Below are 20,925 nucleotides of genomic sequence, written 5' to 3'. Positions count from 1 at the left end.
CGCAGGTGGGAGGGAACGCCCGCGGGTGGGGGCGCCCGCAGGTGTGTTGGGGGGGCTCCCGAGGGGTGGGCGGACGCCAGCGGCGCAGAGGAGCAGGGGCCGCTGTGCCCCAGCCCAAGAGATGCAGCGGCTTTTATGGGCACTGTCTTTTAATGCCTAGGACAGCCCAGGGGAAGGTGCCATTGCTAACCCCTCTTTTAGGGTTAAGGAAACAGACTCACGGAAGGGATGTGGCTTGCCCACGATCTCAGGTGAGGTGTGTTAGGTCCGAGCGGGTTTGGAACCCAGGAACCTAACTTGGAAGCCCAGCCGTTTTGCTTAACTGAAGAGGGAGGAGAGGGTCTGTGACAGTCAATTATGCTATTGTCTCAAACCTGCAAGGTGCTTGAGAGAAGAAACTATCTTCATTTTCTCAGTCGAGACTGATTTGACACAGGTGCAGAGAAAGCGATCCTCCTGAGCTAAATGGACAGGAATCAGTAGAAAATGGGAAGGAGGAGTTCAGAAGGAAATGCTCGCAGGCATGGTGGATGGGATCATGACCGTATAGGAAGCTGTAACCGGTAAAATGGGGAGAGAAGTGGGTGACCAGGGAACACCTGTGTTCCTCCACGAGTGAAGTTGTCAGTGAACTGAAGACCGTTGCTGCTCCAGGGCTGCTCCCCAGATCAGAAGCGTTAGCATTACTTGGGAGTTGCATGAAGTACAGATCCTGGCCCCCCCCCACCTGCTGAGTCACAATACCATTTTAACAAGACCCCCCCCCCCCCCCGACTTCCCACTTCCCACTTCAGCATATTTGAAAGTTTGAGAAGCACCTAGTCATACTGTGCGGAAAAATGATTACTGGCCACAAGATGTCACTGTTAGCCCAGGATAGTGTGTAGACCATTCATGTAATCTGTGCCTGCTCAATGATCCATTTGGGAAAGTAGGAAGAATCCAGATTGTAGAAGACATTACATGTTAGTGCAGGGGGTTTGGGTTTAAGGTGCAGTTTCTTTTTACTCTGGTGGAGAAGGAAAACTGGTGTACCAAGCTTTGTGTGTGGTAAAATGTAACAAAATTTGCCCTCTTAACCCTTTTTACATACAGATGAGTGGTATTACATACGTTGATAATGTTGAGGGACTATCACCACCACCCATCTTCCTTACTCTTTTCATCTTGTAAAACTGAAACTTTAGAACTTCCCTTTCTCCACTCCCCTTAGTCCTTGGCAGCCATTGTCCTGCTTCCTGTCTTTATGAATTTGACATCTCTAGGTACTGCATATAAATGGGTACATTGTATTTGTCTTTTTTGTGACTGGTTTATTTCACTTACCATAATATTCTCAAGGTTCGTCCATGTCCTAGCATAATGCAGAATTTCCTTTTTTCTACAAGCCAAGTAATATACCCTTATATGTATATACCACAGTTTGTTTATCCTTTTATCTGTCAATGGATGTTTGGGTTACTTCCATTTTTGCGCTATTGTGAATAATGCTGGTATCAATGTGGTGTGTACAAATCTCTCTTTGAGACCCTGCTTTCAGTTCTTTTGGATATGTTGAGGGGGTGGGGTGGCAAGAATTCCTGTCTCTTCAAAGGTCTTCTAGCTGGACTAAGAATCAAATTGACACAAGACAGATTAACAGGAGAAAATAAAATTTAATAGGCATACATTCAAGGAAACCACATAGACATGGAAAGACTGGCGAAATGAGGTATATATGTCATTCTGAATGAAGGGAAAAGGGCTTGGGGTCTGCGACTTCAGAGGAAAGGAATGCACTTCACAGGGCAGCAAAAAGAGCAGATATTTGGTGATTAGATGTTTGTCCTACCATACAGATGGGTGGCTCAGATAAAATTTATCTCTGTTAATAACTCTTATTCTGGAAAAGACCCCGCAGTTTAGGTTGTTCTGTATTGTTAAAGGAGGACAAAAGTTTCTCTTGAGCCTATAGGGTCTCAAGTGCCTTTAGCACAAAATAATCCATATGCCAAAGTGGCACATTCTGAGAGAGGTCTGTCCTGACCCCTACAGATATGTACCAAGAAGTGGAATTGCTGCATCATATAGTAATTCTGTTTTTAATTTGTTGAGGACCCCCCCCATACTGTTTTCCACAGTGGCTGTACCATTTTACATTCCCACCAACTGCACGAGGGTTCCAGATTTTCTACATCCTCACCAATTTTGTTTTTTTTCTTTTTTTTTCTTTTACAGTAGCCATTCTAATAGGTGTGAGGTCAGTTCCCTAATTAGTGATGTTGAACATCTTTTTATGTATTTTTTGGCCTTTCCCCCCCCCCCCCCAAGATTTTATTTATTTGTTAGGGGGGGAGAGAGAGAGAGCACAGCAAGGGGAGTGGCAGGTTGAGCAGGCAGAGGGAGAAGCAGACTCCCAGGCGAGCAAGGAGCCCGATGCAGGACTTGATCCCGGGACCCTGGGATCATGACCTGAGCCGAAGGCAGATATTTAACCAACTGAGCCACCCAGGCATCCCTATTGGCCATCGTTTTGTGCCAGTCTCAGCCTATCTGTGGTAATGCTATTGAATAGAAATGCCTGGAACTAGTGAGCTTCCCAAGGACCTTTCCCCTTTCCAAACTTATGTTATGATTGGACCGGACCTTGTGGTTCTTATGATTGCAAGATGCCCTTGAACAAAAACCTTTAGAAAACTGAAGGAAAAAGTAGTTGATTATTTACAAGCCCTGGAGTGTACAAGGCATGCCATGGGGGCCACACAACCAGGTAATTGGTACAGAGAGGGAGACAGAGAACGAGAGAACAGGACTGGGGTTCTGCTTTTACTGGCGTTGAGGGTGGGGGCCTAGGGTTTCAAGGGCTGGGTCTTTATTGGTTAACTTAAAACGTAAGTGTAGGAGTATAGCTCAGGAAGAGAAAAAACAAGTGGCCCAAATGGTCAGTTAGTGAAATTAACTAAGATCTCTAAAACAAAGGATTCTCCGTGTGGGAAGGCAGCCTGGCTCTTTAGTCCTATGGGTGGCTTTGTGTTCATTGGAAATAGCTTTCTTCAGAGGGGGTGAAGCAGATGCCTCTGCATTCAAAGCTTAAGTCGGGCACTTGCTTTAGGATAAGAAAAGCCAACTGTCAGATCTTACACTGCAGTCAGTCCTCTTTGGAGAAATGTCTGTTCAAGTCCTTTGCCCATTTTTGAACAGGTTGTTTGGCTTTTGTTGCTTTGGGAATACTTACATATTTGGAGTTTAAATCTTTATCATACATGATTAGCAAATACCTTCTCTCATTCTGTGGTTTGCCTTTTTACTCTCTTGATAGTGTCTTATGTTGCACAGTTTTTAAAAATGTTCATGAAGTCCAATTTGTCTATTTTTTCTTTTTTACCTGTGCCTTTGCTGCTATATCCAAGAAATCATTGCCCTGGCCAATGTTTGAAGCTTTTGTCCAATGTTTTCTTCCAAGAGTTTTGTTTTAGGCCTCACATTTAGATGTTTGATCCAATTTGAGTAATTTTTGTATATGATGTTAGGGAAGGTTCCAGCTTCATTCTTTTGCATATGGATATTCAGTTTTTCCAGCACCATTTGAATGGTATTGGCAAGCTTGTCAAAAATCATGTGCTCATATATGTGAGGGTTTATTTCTGGGTTCTCTTATTCTATTCCATTCATCTATCTGCTGTCTTTATGCCAATACTATACCGTTTTGATTACTGTACCTCTCAGTTTTGAAGTCAGGAAGTGTGAGTCCTCCAGTTTTGTTTTTTTGTTTTTTTGTTTTTGAAGATTTTATTTATTTGACAGAGAGAGAGACAGTGAGAGAGGGAACACAAGCAGGGGGAGGGGGAGAGGGAGAAGCAGGCTTCCCCGCAGTGCAGGGAGCCCGATGCGGGGCTCGATCCCAGGACCCTGGGATCATGACCTGAGCCAAAGGCAGACGCTTAACGACTGAGCCACCCAGGCACCCCTTCCAGTTTTGTTCTTTATCAAGACTATTTTGCCTATTTGGGATCCCTTGGGATTCCAGATGAATTTTAGGATGGGTTTTTCTATTCCTGCAAAAAATCTTCATTGGAATTTTGGTAGGGATTGCATTGAATCTGTAGATTGCTTGGGGGTAATATTGACATTTCAATAATATTGTCTTCCAGTCCATTAACATGAACTGTGTTTCTGTTTATGCCAAATTTAATTTTTTTTTCAGCGATGTTTTGTGGTTTTCATTGTACAAGTCTTTTACCTTCCTAAGGTAAATTCCTTCTTAAGGTTAATTTCTAAGTATTGTTTTTGAAGCTGTTGTAAATGGAATTGTTTTTGTAATTTGCCTTTCAGATTGTTCATTGTGGGTTTATAAAGATTCATCTGAGTTTTGTGTGGTGACTTCGTATCCTGATGCTTTGCTGAATTCATTTATTCTAACACTTGTTTTTGTGGACTCTTTAGGGTTTTGTGCATATAAGATTATACCGTCTGTAAACACAGATAATTTTACTTCTTTTCCAATTTGGATGCCTTTTATTTCTGTTTCTTGCCTATTTGCTCTACCTAGACTTTCCAGAACCATGTTCCAGTGATGAAGATGGATATCTTTACCTTTTTTCATACATGGCTTTTATTATGTTGAGATAATTTCCTTCTATTCCTAGTTTTTTAACGTTATCATTGAAATGTGTTGAATTTTGTCAAATGCTTTTTCTGCATTGAGATAATCATGTCTTTTTTTTCCCTTCTTCCTGTTAATGTGGTGTATTACATTGATCAGTTATCCTATGTTGAACCATCCTTATATTCCAGAAATAAATTCCACTTGGTCATGATGTGTAATCCTTTTATTAGGCTTATTTTTATTTACTAATTTGCTGAGGGTTTTTACATTAATATTCATAAGTAATATTGGTCTGTAGTTTTCTTGGAATGTCTTTCTCTGGCTTTGGTATCAAAGTTGTGCTGGCCTAATAAATGAGTTACAAAGTGTTCTCTCTTAAACTTTTTGGAGAAGTTTGGAAAGGATTGGTTAGTTTTTATATAAATGTTTAATAGAATTCACCCATGTAGTTATCAGGTCCAGGGCTTTTCTTTGTTAGAGGTTTTTTGATTGTGGATTCAATCATACTAGTTATAGGTCTGATATTCAGATTCATTATTTCTTTGTGATTTAATCTTGGTAGGTTTTGTGTTTCTAGGAATTGAGCCATTTCATGTAGGTTATCCAATGTATTGGCATACAACTATTCATAATACTATCATAATCCTTTTTATTTTTGTAGAATTGGTCATGTCCCTACTTTCATTTCTGATTTTAGTAATTTGTGTCTTGTTTTGTTTTTAAGTAAACTCTACATCCAACGTGGGGCTCGAACTCATGAGTGCAAGATCAAGAGTCCCATGCTCTACTGCCTAAGCCAGCCAGGTGCCCCTTATCAGTCTTTTTTAGTCCGTCCAACTAAAGTTTTGTCAATTTTATTAATCCTTTCAAAGAGCCAACTTTCAGTTTCATTCTATTGTCTATTTCATTTCTCTCTGCTCTAATCTTTATTATCTTTTCCTTTCTGCTAGCTTTGGTTTAGTTCATTCTTTTTCTAGTTGTAATATTAGGTTGTTGATTTGGGATCTTATATTTTAAGTGTGTATAGCTATAAATGCCCCTCCCCTTAGTACATCTTCTGCCGTGTCCCTTAAATTCTGGTATATTGTATTTTCATTTTTGTCTTTAAGTATTTTCTCATTTCCCTTGTGATTTCTTCTTGAGTCTGTTGATTGTTTAAAAGTGTGTTAATTTCCACAGTTTTGTGAATTTTTCAGTTTTCCTTCTGTTACTGATATGTAACCTCATACCAGTGTGGTTGGAGAAGATACTTTGTATTGATAAGTATATTTAAAGTACATAGAGACTTGGGGCGCCTGGGAGGCTCAGTCAGTTAAGTGTCTGCCTTCATCTCAGATCATGCTTCCCGGGTCCTGAGATCAAGCCCCGCATCGAGCTCCCTGCTCAGTGGGGAGCCTCTTCCCTCTCCCTCTGTCTACCGCTCCCCTTGCTTGTGCGCTTTCTCTCTCTCTTTCTCTCTCAGTCAAATAAATAAATCTTTAAAAAAAAAAATACATAGAGACTTAATTTGTTGCCCAGTATATGCTGTGTCCTGGAAAATGTCCCATGTGTACTTGTGAAGAATTTATATATGTCTGTTAGATCTGTCTGTTGTGTAGAATGTTCTGTATATGTCTGTTAGATCTAATTGGTTTATTGTGTTATTTCTACTCTTTCCTTATTTATCCTCTGTCTAGTTCTATACATTATTGTGAGTGGGGTATTGAAGTCTCCAATTATTATTTTGGTTTTTATTGAGGTGTAGTTGACACATAAGATATTAGCTTCAGGTGTATAACATAATGATTTGATATTTGTACATATTACAAAATGATTATGACATTGAGTCTAGTTAACATCCATACACACATAGTTACAAGTTTTTTTTTCTTGTGATATTAACTTTTAAGATTTACTAACCTATCAACCTTCAAATGTACAATACATTATTAATTATAGTCATCACGGTGTACATTATATCCCCAGGCCTTTTTAATTTTACCCTTTGGCCACCTTCGCCCATTTTCCCAAACCCCCTCACCCTTGCCCCTGGCAACCATCAATCTCCTCTCTATTTCTATGAGTTTGGGGTTTTTAAGATTCCACATATAAGTGAGATCATATAATGTTTGTCTATCTCAATCTGAATTCATTTAACATAATGCCCTCAAGGACCATTCACATAGTCACAAAAGGCAGGATTTTCTTCTTTTTATGTGGCTGAATATCATTCACTTTTATAATATACACCACATCTTTGTTCATTTATCTGTTGACAGTTAAGTTGTTTCCATGTCTTGGCTATTGTAAATAATTCTACAGTGAACATGAGGATGCATATATCTTAGTGTTTTTGTTTCATTCAGATAAATACCCAGAAGTGGAATTGCTGGCTCATAGGGTGGTACTTTTTTTTTTTTTTTTTTTTTTTAAGATTTTATTTATTTGAGAGAGAGAGAGAGCACATGGGGGGGAGGGTCAGAGGGAGAAGCAGACCCCCCACCGAGCAGGGAGCCCGATGCGGGACTCGATCCGGGGACTCCAGGATCATGACCTGAGCTGAAGGCAGCCGCTTAACCAACTGAGCCACCCAGGCGCCCTCATAGGGTACTTCTATTTTTAATTTTTTGAGGAACCTTCATACTGTTTTCTATACTGGCTATACCAATTTATATTACTACCAACACTGCAGAAGGATTCCCTTTTCTCCACATTCTTGCCAACTTTTTATTTCTTGTGTTTATGATAATAGCTGTTCTGACAGGTGGGTGTGATATACCTCACTGTGGTTTTGATTTGCATTTCTGTGATGACTAGTGATGTTGAGAATCTTTTGTATGTACCTGTTGGCCAGCCATGTATCTTCTTTGGAAAAATTTCTATTCAGATGCTCTGCCCTCCCCCCTTTATTTTTTAGAGAAAGTGAGTGTGTGCATGGGGGGGAGGGGCAAATGGAGAGGGGGAAAGAGCAAATCTTAAGCAGGCTCCATCTCACCACCCTGAGATCATGACCTGAGCTGAAATCTAGAGTCAGACACTTAACTGAGCCCCCCAGGCGCCCCATCTGCTCATTTTTTAATCTTTTTTTTTTTTTTTTTTTGCTACGAGTTGTATGAATTCTTTATATATTTTGGATGTTAACTCCTTGGCAGGTAACATGATTTGCAAATATTTTCTCCCATTCCATAGCCTTTTCATTTTACTGATGATTTCCTTGACTGTAGAGAAATTGTTTAGTTTGATGTAGTCCCACTTGCTGATTTTTGCTTTTGTTGCATTTGCTTTTGGTATCAAATCCAAAAAGTCAGCACCAAGACTGATGTAGGGAGTTTACTGCCTCTGCTGTCTTCTAGGAGTTTCATAGTTTCAGGTTCAAGTCTTTAGTCCAAGTCTTTATTCCATTTTGAGTTAGTTTTTGTTTATGGTGTAAGATAGTGGTCCAGTTTCATTCTTTTGCATTGGCTACCTACCCAGTTTTCCCACTTTTGTTGAAGAGACCGTTCTTTTCCCATTATATATTCTTGGCTCCTTTGTTGTAAATTAATTGACCACATATGCATGCCTTTATCTCTGATTACTTTATTCTGTTCCATTGACCTGTGTGTCTGTCTTTATGCCAATACCATACTATTTTGATTACTATAGCTTATAATATAGTGTGAAATCAGGAAGTGTGATGCCTCCAGCTTTGTTCTCAGAATAGTTTTAGCGATTTGGGGTCTTTGTGCTTCCATACACATATTAGAATTGTCTTTTCTATTTCTGTGAAAAATGCCATTGGAATTCTGATGGGGATTACATTGAATTTGTATGTTGCTTTGGGTAGTATGAACATTTTAATAATATTAATTCTTCCAATCCATGAACATGTGCCTTCAGTTTCTTTCACCAATGTCTTATAGTTTTCAGGGTACAGATTTTCACCTCCTTGGTTAAATTTATTCCTAGGTATATTACTCTTTTTGATGTAAATGGGATTGTTTTCTGAATTTCTCTTTCTGATAGTTTGTTATTAGTGTATGGAAACAACAGATTTTTGTATATTGGTTTTCACAACTTTACTGAATGTGTTTATTCTAATATATATATGTGTGTGTGTGTGTGTATGATATATATATATATTATTTTTTGTAGTTTCTTTAGGGTTTTCTATGTAGAATAGCATGTCATCTTCAAATAGTGATAGTTTTATTTCTTCTTTCCCAGTTGGATTTCTTTTGTTTTCCTTCTCTGATTTTTCTGACTAGGACTTCTACTACTGTGTTGAAACAATGTGGCAAGAATGAGCATCCTTGCCTTGTTCCTGATCTTGGAGGAAAAGCTTTCAGCTTTTCACCATTGAGTATGATGTTAGCTGTTGTTTTCTCATACATGGCCTTTATTAAGTTGATATATGCTCCCTCTGGGCCTACTTTATTGAGAGGTTTTACCATAAATGGATGTTAAATTTTGTCACATGCTTTTTCTGCATCAATTGAGATGATCATATGATTATTATCCTTCATTTTGTTAATGTGTATCACCTTGTTTGTTGCAAATGTTGAACCATCTTTGCATTCTTGGACTAAATCCCACTTGCTCCTGATGTATGATCCTTTTAATGTATTGTTGAATTCAGTTTGCTAATATTTTGTTGAGCATTTTTGCATCTATGTTCATCTGGGATATTGGCTTGTAATTTTCTTGTAGTGTTTATGTCTGGTTTTGATATGAGGGTAATCCTGGCCTCATAAGATGAGTTTGTAAGTGTTCACTCCTCTTCTGTTTTTTGGAAGAGTTTGAGAAAGGGTTGATATTAATTCTCTTAAAAATTATTGGTAGAATTCCCCAGTGAAGCTCTCTAGGTTTGGACTTTTATTTGTAAGTAGGGTTTGATTACTAACTAAATGTCCTTACTGATAATTGGTTTGGTTACATTTTCTATTTCTCTGTGCTTTTGTCTTGGGAGTTGTATGTTCCTCGGAATTTACTTCTAGGTTGGCCAATTTATGGGTGTATAATTTTTCATAGTAGTTATGATCTTTTGTATTTCTGTAGTGTCAGTTGTAACATCTTCTTTCATTTTGGATTTTATTTGAATTCTCTTGGTAATTCTAATTAATATTTTGTCTATTTTGTTTATCTTTTCAAAAAATCAAGCTTTCTACTTCGTTGTTGTTGTTGTTTTTAAGTCTGTTTGTCACCGTCCCGTCCTGTCTCCCCCATCACCCCTCCCGCTGCCCAGCCCAGAGCTTTGCTATATCATTTCTTCTACTAACTTTGGGCTTCATTTGTCTACTTTGTCTAGTTCCTTGAGGTGTAAAATTAAGTTGTTTATTGAGATTCTTGTTTCTTGAGGTAGGCATTTACTGCTATGAACTTCTCTCTTAGGACTGTTTTTGCTGCAGCCCATGAGTTTGTAATGCTGTATTTCCATATTCATTTCTCTCAAGGTTTTTTTTGTTTTGTTTGACCCATTGGTTGCTCAATAGCATGTTGTTTAATCTCCATGTATTTGTGAATTGTCCAGTTTTCTCCTTGTAATTGATTTCTAGGTTTAACCATTGTGTTTGGAAAAAGTTGCTTGATATGATTTCAATCTTCTTAAATTAGTTAAGACATGTTTTGTGGCTTAACATATGACCTGTCTTGGAGAATATTCCATTTCTGCTTGAAAAGAATGTATTCTCTGGATGGAAGGTTCTGTGTATGTATAAGTTAATGTGCTCTAAAGTATTTTAGGTCACTGTTTTGTTAATGATTTTCTATCTGGATGATCTATTCATTGATGAACATGGTGTGTTCAAGTTCCTATTGTTACTGTATTGCTGTCTGTTTCTCCTGTTAGATCTTTTAATATTTGCTTTATGTATTTAGGCAGTCCTATATTGGGTGCATAAATATTTGCATGTTATATCCTCTTGTTGGATTAATCCCTTTATCATTAGGTAATAATCATCTTTGTCTCTTACTACAATCTTTGTCTTTAAGTCTTTTTTTGAGAGAGAAAGAAAGCATGCATGGGGAGGGCAAGGAGCAGATGGAGAGGGAGAGAGAGAATCCTAAGCAGGCCCCATGCTCAGCATGGAGCCCAGTGTGGGGTTCAGTGTCATGATCCTGAGACCATGACCTGAGCCAAAATCGAGAGTCAGATGCCCAACCCACTGAGCCACCCAGGCACCCTGGGAGAGCGCATCTTAAGCAGGCTCTGCGCTCAGTGTGGAGCCTTATGTGGGGCTCATTCCCAAGATGCTGAGATCATGACCTGAGTTGAAATCAAGAGTTGCTTGCTTAACCTACTGAGTCACCCAGGCGCCCTAACTCTTTTTTTTTCTTATAGAAGTGTATGTACCCTAGCTTTCCTTTGGTTTCCATTTGCATGGAATACCTTTTTCCATCCCTTCACTTTCAGTCTGTGTCCTTATATCTGATGTGAGTCTCTTGTAGGCAGCATATAGATGGGTCTTGTATTTTTTAGTCCATTCAGCAACTCTGTGTCTTTTGATGGGAGAATTTAGTCCATTTACATTTAAAGTAATTACTGATAGGTGTGTATATACTGCCATTTTGTTGTTTTCTGGTGGTTTTCTTATTACTTTATTCCTCTCATTCTGTCCTTTGTGATTTGATGGTTTCCTGTAGTGATATGCTTAAATTCCTTTCTTACTATCCTTTGTAATATAGGTGTTTCCACTGTAGTTACCATGGTGGGTACTTAAAACATTTTATATTTATGACTATTTTAAATTGATAACTTCAAATGCGTTGTAAAGCTCTACATTTTTTACTCTTCTACCCCACGTATTATGTTTTTGATGTTATGGTTTAGATCTTTTATCTTGTGTATCTTGTGTCAAATTATCATATAGTTATTTTTACTACTTTTACTTTATAAGTGATTAACTCACCACCATTACACCATTAGATTATTCAGAATTTTTCTATATATTTACCTTTCCAGTGGGATTTATAATTTATAATTTCATGTTTTCCTGTTACAAATTAGCTTCCTTTTCTATCAGTTTAAAGAAGTCCTTTAGCATTCCTTGTAAGGCCAGTCTGGTGGTGATGAATTCCTTTAGCTTTTCTTGTCTGAAAAAGCTCTCTCTCTCCTTTAGTTCTGAAGGATAACCTTGTCAGATAGAGTATTGTTGATTGACTTTTTTTCCCTTTCATCATTTTAAATATAACATACCACTTTCTTCTGGCCTACAGTGTTTTTGCTGAAATCTGCTTATCATTTTATGGGGTTCCCAAAACAAGTTTTCTTTTTTTTCCTGCTGTTTTGAAGATTCTGTCCTTGTCTTTAACTTCTGATACTTTGTAAAATGTCTTGATGTGGGTCTTTGGGTTCATCTAATTTGGTATTCTTTAGGCATACTAGATCTGGATCTCTCTTTCTTTCCCCAGGGAAAAGAAAGGTAAGTTTTCATTTACTTTTTCAAATAAATTTTCTGCCTCTTTCTCTTTTTCTCCTTCTGGGACCCCTATAACTTGATTGGTAGTTTGTTTATTATTTTCACATAAGCCCATTAAGCTACCTTCTCTTTCTTTTATTCTTTTTCCTTTTTGCTGCTCTGTTTGGATAACTTCCACAACCCTGATAATTTCTTCAAGTTCATTGATAATTTCTTCTGATTCATCTGTTCTGATGTTGAACTTCTCTATTGAATAATTTAATTCAGTTATTGTAGTCATCTGTTCTGTGACTTCTGTTTGGTATTTTCTTATATTTTCTATCTCTTTTGTTGAAATTCTCACCTTTTGACCAATCTCCATTTCATTTGGGTCTATTTCTGAGGTTTTATCTTATTCCTTCATTTTGAACATATTTTTCTATTTCATTTTCTATGACCATGTTGGTTTCTGTGCACTAGATCAAACAGCCATATTTTGCAGTTTTGTAGGTGTGGCTTTGTGTAGTAGATGAGCTTTATTGTTCAGTCCTGCTCTTGGTCTTGGTTGTCTCTCAAACCTTTGTGATTGCCCTAGTAGCCTACTCTATTCTTAGTGACTCTCAGGAATTGAGAGTATGACAAGACTGTCAGTGTCCCAAAGTGGGAACAGTCAGCTACTAGGTTCAGGCTGATTTGAACCATACCCTCAGGCAGGAGCTTTTAAAGTATGTGAATACGCCTCAGTCAGAGGAAGGATTAGGAGTTAGGTGGGTTTTTCTGTCTGTGCCCTATGTACGGAGTGTTAATGGTATGACAGCCAGATAAGTGTTTCTTTGTTCACTACTTCCTGTTGAACCCATGAACACAAGCCACACTGGCCACCAGAGTTTGGTTATGAAGGAATGTGTTCTCTGGGTCAGAAGTGTAAAAGTGGGGGTACAGATGTGTATACAAGCTTTTTGGAAACAACATCTGGCCTGGCAGAGGGAGAGCATGAAGATGGTACCTGTTGGCCCATTCAGTTTTTGGAGAAGATTGTAGTTGGGCCCTAGATGTGTGTTAAATTAGAAGCTTGCCCTTCAGGCTGAAGCTTTATGATTAGGAAGTAGACCTTTTTTGCAAAAATACTGGGCCTGATTTTGTTGGCTGCTTCTACTCTGGATCCTTTGGTGGGTGAGTCTGTGCATATGAGCCCTTTAAGAACTGGTTCTCAGTTTGCTGTAGCCTTGTGGGTCTCACAGATACAAGATTCTGTTGGTTCTCAAAGCTAGATGTTTTGGAGGCTTGCCTCTCAGGGTTTGGTCTTAAAAGGGGGGTACCAGTTGTGGTGTTCAACTCCTCAGGGAGCAGCTCAGGGTTGTTAGCTCTCTTAATTGTTCACTGCCACATTGGGAATGATGTTTATGCTGAGATTGTGTATCAACCTCCTATCCATTTGGATTTTTTTTTTTTTTTAGCCCAATGTGTAAGAATCACTCAGCTAGTTTTTGGGTTTCTTTCAGAGGAAATTACTGTATGTAGGTGTAGATTCCATGTGTCTGTGGCAGGATGTGAGTTCTGAACCCTGTTATATTGCCATCTTAGACTGCAACTCCAACCGTTATTGTAGAACTATTCCTCCTTTTAGTTCTGTACATTTTTACTTTGTATATTTTGATAGTCTGCCATGAGGTGTGTAAATGTTTGTAATTCTTATATCTTGCTGAATTGAATCTTCCATTAATGTATAATGTTTTTTGTCTCTTGTAACTTTTTTTGATTCAGTCTGTTTTGTCTGATCTGATATTAGTATACCTACCACTACTCTCTTTTGGTTACTTTTTGCATAGAATTTCTTTTCCCATCCTTTCACTTTCAGTTGTATCTTTGGTGGAATGCCTGGGTGGTTCAGTCGGTTGGGTGTCTGCCTTTGGCTCAGGTCATGATCCCAGGGTCCTGGGATTGAGTCCCGCATCAGGCTCCTTGCTAGATCAGGAGCCTGCTTCTCCCTCTTCCTGCCTCTCCCCCCTGCTTGTGCGCTCTCTCTCTCTCTCTGACAAAATAAATAAATGATTTAAAAAAACCTTAAAAACAATTGTATCTTTGGATCTAAAGTGATTCTTTTTAATTTTTTTTTAATTTTTTTTTTTTTTAAAGATTTTATTTATTTGACAGAGAGAGATACAGTGAGGGAGGAGCACAGGCAGGGGGAGTGGAGGGGGTAGAGGCAGGCTTCCTGCCGAGCGGGGAGCCCGACACGGGGCTCGATCCCAGAACGCTGGGATCATTACCTGAGCCGAAGGGCAGGCGCTTAACGACTGAGCCACCCAGGCACCCCTAAAGTGATTCTTTTTTAGACAGCATATGATTGGATTGTGTGTTTGTATCCATTCTACCAATTTCTTTTGTTTGGAGAACATAATCTATTTATACTTAAGGACTAATAAGGAGAGACTTACCTCTCATTTTTTTCTTATATGCCCTTAAACTTTTTTGTCTTTCATTTCCTGCATTTATGTCTTCTTTTGGGTAGTTGATTTTTTGGAGTGAAATGTTTAAATTCCTTCCTCATTTCCTTTTGTAAACACTCTGTAGCTGTTTTCTTCATGGTTACCAGAGGAATTACACTTAACATCCTAAAGTTATAGTACTCTAATTTGAATTTATAACAGTCACATTTCAGTAACATAAAAAAATTCTGTCCCTATATAGCTTTGTCCTCACCCTTTATGGTTTTTGTTGTTACAAAATTACATCTTAATACATTTTGTGCCCCCAAACAAAAAACTTACATAATTTTTAAAATATATTTCTTTCTTAAATTTTGTAGGAAACAAGATTTGGAGTTAAAAATAAAAGTAAAAATAATAGTAGCTTTGTGTGTGTGTGTGTATATATGTAGTTTTTTTTTAAGTAGGCTTCATGCCCAGTGTGGAGCCCAACACGGAGCTTGAACCCACAACCTTGGGATCAAGACCTGAGCTGAGACCAAGAATCAGACACTTAACCAACTGAGCTACCCAGCACCCCTAGATATAATTTTTTCAAATGGTAATCTCTTAGGGCGCCTGGGTGACTCAGTCGTTAAGCGTCTGCCTTCGGCTCAGGTCATGATCCTGGGGTCCTGGGATCGAGCCCCGCATCGGGCTCCCTGCTCTGCGGGAAGCCTGCTTCTCCCCCTCCCCCTGCTTGTGTTCCCTCTCTCGCTCTCTGTCAAATAAATAAATAAAATCTTTACCATTTTATTTTATTTTTTTAATCTCTTAAATCATATAGGATTTATTATTAATTTTTTTAAGATTTTATTTACTTGACAGAGAGAGACACAGCGAGAGAGGGAACACAGGCAGGGGGAGTGGGAGAGGGAGAAGCAGGCTTCCCGCGGAGCAGGGAGCCCGATGCGGGGCTCGATCCCAGGACCTCGGGATCATGACCTGAGCCGAAGGCAGTTGCTTAACCAACTGAGCCACCCAGGCGCCCCTGTGTGGGGTTTTTGGTTTTTGTTTTGTTTAGCACTTTGACTATATAGGCCCACTGTGTTCTGGTGCCCAAAATTTCTGATGGGAAATCTCGTATCTTATTGAGGAACCCTTGTATGTGATGGTTTGCTTTTCTCTTGATGCTTTCAGGTTCATCTTTATGATTGGCTTTTGAAAATTTGATTACATCTTGGTGTGAGTCTCTTTGAGTTCATTCTGGAGTTTGTTGAATGTCTTGTATTTTCATATTAATGTCATTCATAAAATTTTTCACTCATTATTTCTTCAGATGTTCAGTCTACCTCTTTCTGTCTTCTGGGACTCCCATGATGTGTATCTTGGTCCTTTTGATGGTGTCCCTCAGATCCTTTATGTTTTGTTCCTCTTCAGTCTTTTTCCTTTCTAGACCTCAGCCTCAATAATGTCTGTTGTCTTGTCATCAGAATCACTGATTCCTCTGCCTGTTCACATCTGCCTTTGGGTCCCTCTAGTGAATTTTTCTGAAATGAGAAATTATTGTGCCTTTTGGCTACAGAATTCCTTTTTGGTTTCTTTTTAGGATTTTTTTTTTTTTTTTTAAGATTTTATTTATTTATTTGACAGAAAGAGACACAGCAAGAGAGGGAACACAAGCAGGGGGAGTGGGGGAGGCAGAAGCAGGCTTCCCACGGAGCAGGGAGCCCGATGCGGGGCTCAATCCCAGGACCCTGGGATCATGACCTGAGCCGAAGGCAGACGCTTAACAACTGAGCCACCCAGGCGCCCCTCTTTTTAGGATTTTTTATCTCTTTATTGAAGTTTCCATTTGGTTCACACATCATTTTCTTAATTTCCTTCATATCTTCTATTTCTTCATATTTCTTCTATTTCTTTGAGCAACTTGAGGACTGTTGTCTTAAAGTTAGTTGTCTAATATAGCTAATACATATATAACCCTGGAAGTTGTAAGCCTTCAGCAGACTCCACAGGTTTACAAATCAGATAGATTTGCCAGTGCAATTATTGTTTAGGTGGGGAAGCAGATTCCTGGTGCTTCCTACTCTACCAGCTTCCCAGAATCCTAAATCATTGACTCTTAAAATCAGGTCTTTTTAGGGGTGCCTGGGTGGCTCAGTCATTGAGCGCCTGCCTTCGGCTCAGGTCATGATCTCAGCGTCCTGGGATCGAGCCCCACATCGGGCTCCCTGCTCGGCGGGAAGCCTGCTTCTCCCTCTCCCGCTCCCCCTGCTTGTGTTCCCTCTCTCACTGTGTATCTCTCTGTCAAATAAATAAATAAAATCTTAAAAATAAATAAAATCAGGTCTTTTGTAAATTTGTCTTAAAAAACGTTCTTGTGAAACTCTTAATTTTGACCAAGAAAAATTATGCCAAGATGAATTAACAAGCAATAAACAAAACTACAAAGCCAATAAAATGTATAACTCCAGATCATTGAAACTCATGTCATTAATTGAAATGGACTAATATTTTGCTCAAAGTAAATCACTAATATAAAAATATACAGTTTGTCTCTTTTTGGTGTATGATAAAATATACATAAAATTTATTGTTTTAGCCTTTTTTAAGTATGCAGTTCAGTTGTATTAAGTACTGTCATATTGTCATGCATCTGTCACCACTGTCCATCTCTAGAACTTTGTCATTATCCCAAAGTGAAACTCTCTGTACCCATTAAACAATAACTCCCCATTCTCTCCTTTCTCAGCTGCAGGTTCTTTTTTGGATTCTGCATTATCTATCTTTCAATGTGATGCTTTAGTTCTTTTATCAGTTTGCTCTGATGGAAACGCCTTAGAGTTTTCATTCATAGTTTTCTGTGATACTTGGTATTTGCTTGTCCTGAATTTATCATTTATATATGAAGATTGTTTCTTGCTTTCATTAGTGTTCTTAGCTTGAAGTAATTTTTTTTTAAAAAAAGGTTTATTCAGAGAGACAGTGCATGTGCAAGTGGGGGTTGGGGAGAGAGGGAGAGAGAGAATCCCAAGCAGACTCCTTGCTCAGCACAGAGCCTGATGCACAGCTCGATCTCAGCTGAGATCGACCCTGAGATCACGACCTGAGCCGAAATCAAGAGTCAGATGCTTAACTGAGCCACCCAGACGTCTCTTAAAGTAATTTAAAAAAATCACTTAATGGGAGCAAATACAAATAGCATGTGGTAGTCTCTCAGATGATATAGAATATACTTAAATATTTTCAATTAACATTAAAACAAAAAATTTTTTAAAAGATTTTGTTTATTTATTTGACAGAGAGAGCAAGCACAAGCAAGAGGAGCAGCAGAGGGAGAGGGAGAAGCAGGCTCCCCACCAAGCAGGGAGCCTGATGTGGGGCTCCGTCCCAGGACCCTGGGATCATGACCTGAGCCGAAGGCAGATGCTTACTCAACTGAGCCACCCAGGCACCCCAACATTAAAACAGAATTCAAAAAATTTTGTACAGACTTTACACAAGTATTAGATCTCCAGTGTAAACAATACAGAGCTAGGTTATTTCCTGTAGACCTCATCATAAGAGCATAGGCAAATGTAGTAGAATTAAGAATAGAAAGGGAGGGATAGCTCTGATAGGCAGAAAGTATGGCAGCAAATCCAGATGTGAAGGGATTAACAGAGCCAAGGGTGACTCCAATGATAGGAGCCTGAGCTATCAAGGGACAGATTTTATCACTAACAGAAGTAGGGAAATATGGTAGAAAAGCAATTTGGATTAAAAACCATTTGTTGGGTTAGCAAGCTAAATCTGTGCAGGAAGCAGAGATACATGATTAGAGGTATGATTTAGGAGTTACTGACATAGAGGAGTTGAGATTGATGACTGAGTTTTCCTCTAGAATGAGAGAATGCATATTTAGGTCAGCAGGAACAAGAGTGTTAGGGTTTCTTCCATAGATGATTGCAAGAAGCAGGAACAGTGAAGGACCCAAGATGTAAGATGAGAATCATGATAATCATGCCCTGGAATCCAAGGAAGGCAGGTATTAAGATGGCAGAAGCCAGCAGCGTAAAATGGAGCAGAGCATGAGGGAAATAAAGGATGACCAAAAAAAAGTTCACTAACATGCAATGTATTCATTCGCTGAAAGTTTACTCTTTTTCAAGGAAATTGAGTTTGTGTTCTCAATGAAGAATGTCTGATTATAGTGTTTTTAAAGGAGATTATGCTATTTCTTAATCCTTTGGAATTTTACTCCCTGTATTAGATTTCCTGCGACTCTTACTATTAAATGCTCTGTGATAACTTTACTTGTTTTAGAGGTTAGAGTTAAGGATTGTCTGGGTGGCTCAGTCGGTTGAGCATCTGACTTTTGATTTTGGTTCAGGTCTTGATCTCAGGGTCTTGAGTTCAAGCCCCATGTTGAGCTCCACACTGGGCATGGAGCCTACTTAAAAAAATAACTTGAAATGACTTGGGATATCAGACATTTAGTTTGGAATATTTTAAAGATTCCACCTTAAAAAGACATTTTATTTTTTAATTAGTTAACTTATTTATTGATGTAGTGTTCCATGATTCATTGTTTGCCTATAACACCCAGTGCTCCATTCAGTATGTGCCCTCTTTAATACCCGTCACCAGGCTAACGCATCCCTCCACCCCCCTCTCCAAAAGATACTTTAGTGTTGCATCATACTCTTGTTGTAATTTATTGTACAATTGTTTGTAATAGGTAGAAATATAATAGTATAATTTAGTTAGCTTTGTGTTCATTTGAGATTAAAAATTACAATGTTAGTAGCCACTCTGGTTTTGAGAACAATCAGGCAGTTTTCATGGGAAGAAAGTAAGAAAGACAAAATGGAAATGGTTTAAGAAATTTGTAGTTATTAGATAAAACACTTGTTAGTGGTTTCTTCATTGGAGTAATTATTTGTTATATTTGCTTTTTAGAAAATCACTTCGAGAAATGTATCAATCAGATTCTGAAGGAGGGGCCTCTTCAAAAGATCTGAGAAGTCATCTTGGACATTTAGAATCAGAACTTCTTTTTCTAAGCACACTTACTGGCATCAGTGTAAGAAATTACTCCATGAAGACAGAGGACCTTACAAACACTGAGAAGAAAGAAAAGAGTAAGCATTAATTTTAATTTAGAAGTGATGTTGAAGCTTTCCTTATTATGCATAAGAAATTGGTTGTCATGGCATTGAATTAAAATTCTACAAGGTAGGGGCACCTGGGCTGCTCAGTTGGTTAAGTGTTCGACTCTTGATTTCACCTCAGGTCATGATCTCAGGGTTGTGGGATCGAGGCCTGTGTTGGGCTCCGCACTCACTGGGGTGTCTGTTCAGGATTCTCTCTCTCCCCCTCTGCTCTGCCCCCCCCCATGGGTTCTCTCTCTCTAAAAATAAATCTTAAAAAATAAAATTCTATAACGTAACTATATGACAACTATATGACTATGTGGTTGTGGTAAACTTGTTTTGTCAGGTACCTTGAACATCACAGTGTGCATAATACTCTTTTAAAGCTGTCTGAGGTAGGTGTTAAGGAAGACACAGACTTTGCCATTAAGTATCTTAATACAAGTAACAGACACAAGTGATTGAAAGAACAACAGCACCCTTGATTTGTAAATCTTAAGAGTTGTTCACTACTGACCTGAAAGCTGCCTCATCTACAGTGTTCTACTCCTACCAAACATGGCCTGTGCCAAGATAAATGTTTCAGGTGCTGGACCATTTTCAAGAGGAAGGTTTCTGGTCCCAGTGACTTAAGTTTTATTGCCAAGGGTCTGTGATGTGATAACTTATAAAGGGAAGCTATCAGCTGTGCATTGGAATTTGGGAACTTTGGACAAGAGTATCATCCCTTAAAGAAGGAATCACTTTTGGGATGCCAGCGTGGCTCAGTTGGTTAAGCATCTGCTTTCGGCTAAGGTCGTGATCCCGGGGTTCTGGGATTGAGCCCCACGTCAGGCTCCTTGCTCGGTGGGGAGCCTGCTTCTCCTTCTGCCCCCTCCCCCCCGCACTTGTACTCACTCTCTCTCAAATATATAAAATCTTAAAAAAAAGAAAAAGAAAAAGGAGTCACTTTTGGAATTGCTTCCTGACTTTTCCACTGACATAACCCTCATGACTGGCTTGAATAGTGAGTTGATCCTCAGAGGGTCTTGGGTAGTTCACCTCAGTGGAAGTCTGAAATACAAATAGAAATGGATGACAGACTTTAAGCACTTCAGATACTTGAAAGGAAGAGATGGAATACAGAGAGGATGGGAGAGTGAGCTTAGGCCAGTTTTAAGTCCGCTAGTGCAGAAATCTTAGTCTTCCCACTTTGAGTCTTCCTAAGTTGACCTCATCTGCAGAAGTACTTGGTGCTGCCTATTCAGAATGTGCTTTTTTTATTTTTTAAAGATTTTACTTGTTGATCAGAGCGAGCACGCATGAGCAGGGGGAGGGGCAGAGGGAGAGAGAGAAGCAGACTTCCTGCTCAGCAGGGAGCCTGATGTGGGTCTTGATCTCATGACTCTGGGATCATGACCTGAGCCGTAGGCAGACGCTTCACTGACTGAGTCACCCAG

The 20,925-nt window shown here is 39.0% G+C and overlaps 1 protein-coding gene across 3 annotated transcripts in view; it reads left to right on the top strand.

The window, feature by feature from the left end:
- CENPP (centromere protein P) overlaps positions 1-20,925 on the top strand; it is a 234,312-nt gene that overhangs the window by 1,057 nt on the left and 212,330 nt on the right. For all 3 annotated transcript variants that reach the window (XM_035029270.1, XM_035029272.1, XM_035029271.1), the window contains exon 2: positions 19,293-19,474. In XM_035029270.1, coding sequence (XP_034885161.1) covers positions 19,293-19,474 — 182 coding nt within the window. The remainder of the gene's footprint in view (positions 1-19,292; positions 19,475-20,925) is intronic.

Source organism: Mirounga leonina, unplaced genomic scaffold, assembly GCF_011800145.1.
Source record: "Mirounga leonina isolate KUSES-001 unplaced genomic scaffold, KU_Mleo_1.0 Mir_224, whole genome shotgun sequence".
Lineage (NCBI taxonomy): Eukaryota > Metazoa > Chordata > Mammalia > Carnivora > Phocidae > Mirounga > Mirounga leonina.
The sequence above is the reverse complement of the archived record's forward strand: the minus strand, read 5'-3'. Positions and strand labels throughout refer to the sequence as shown.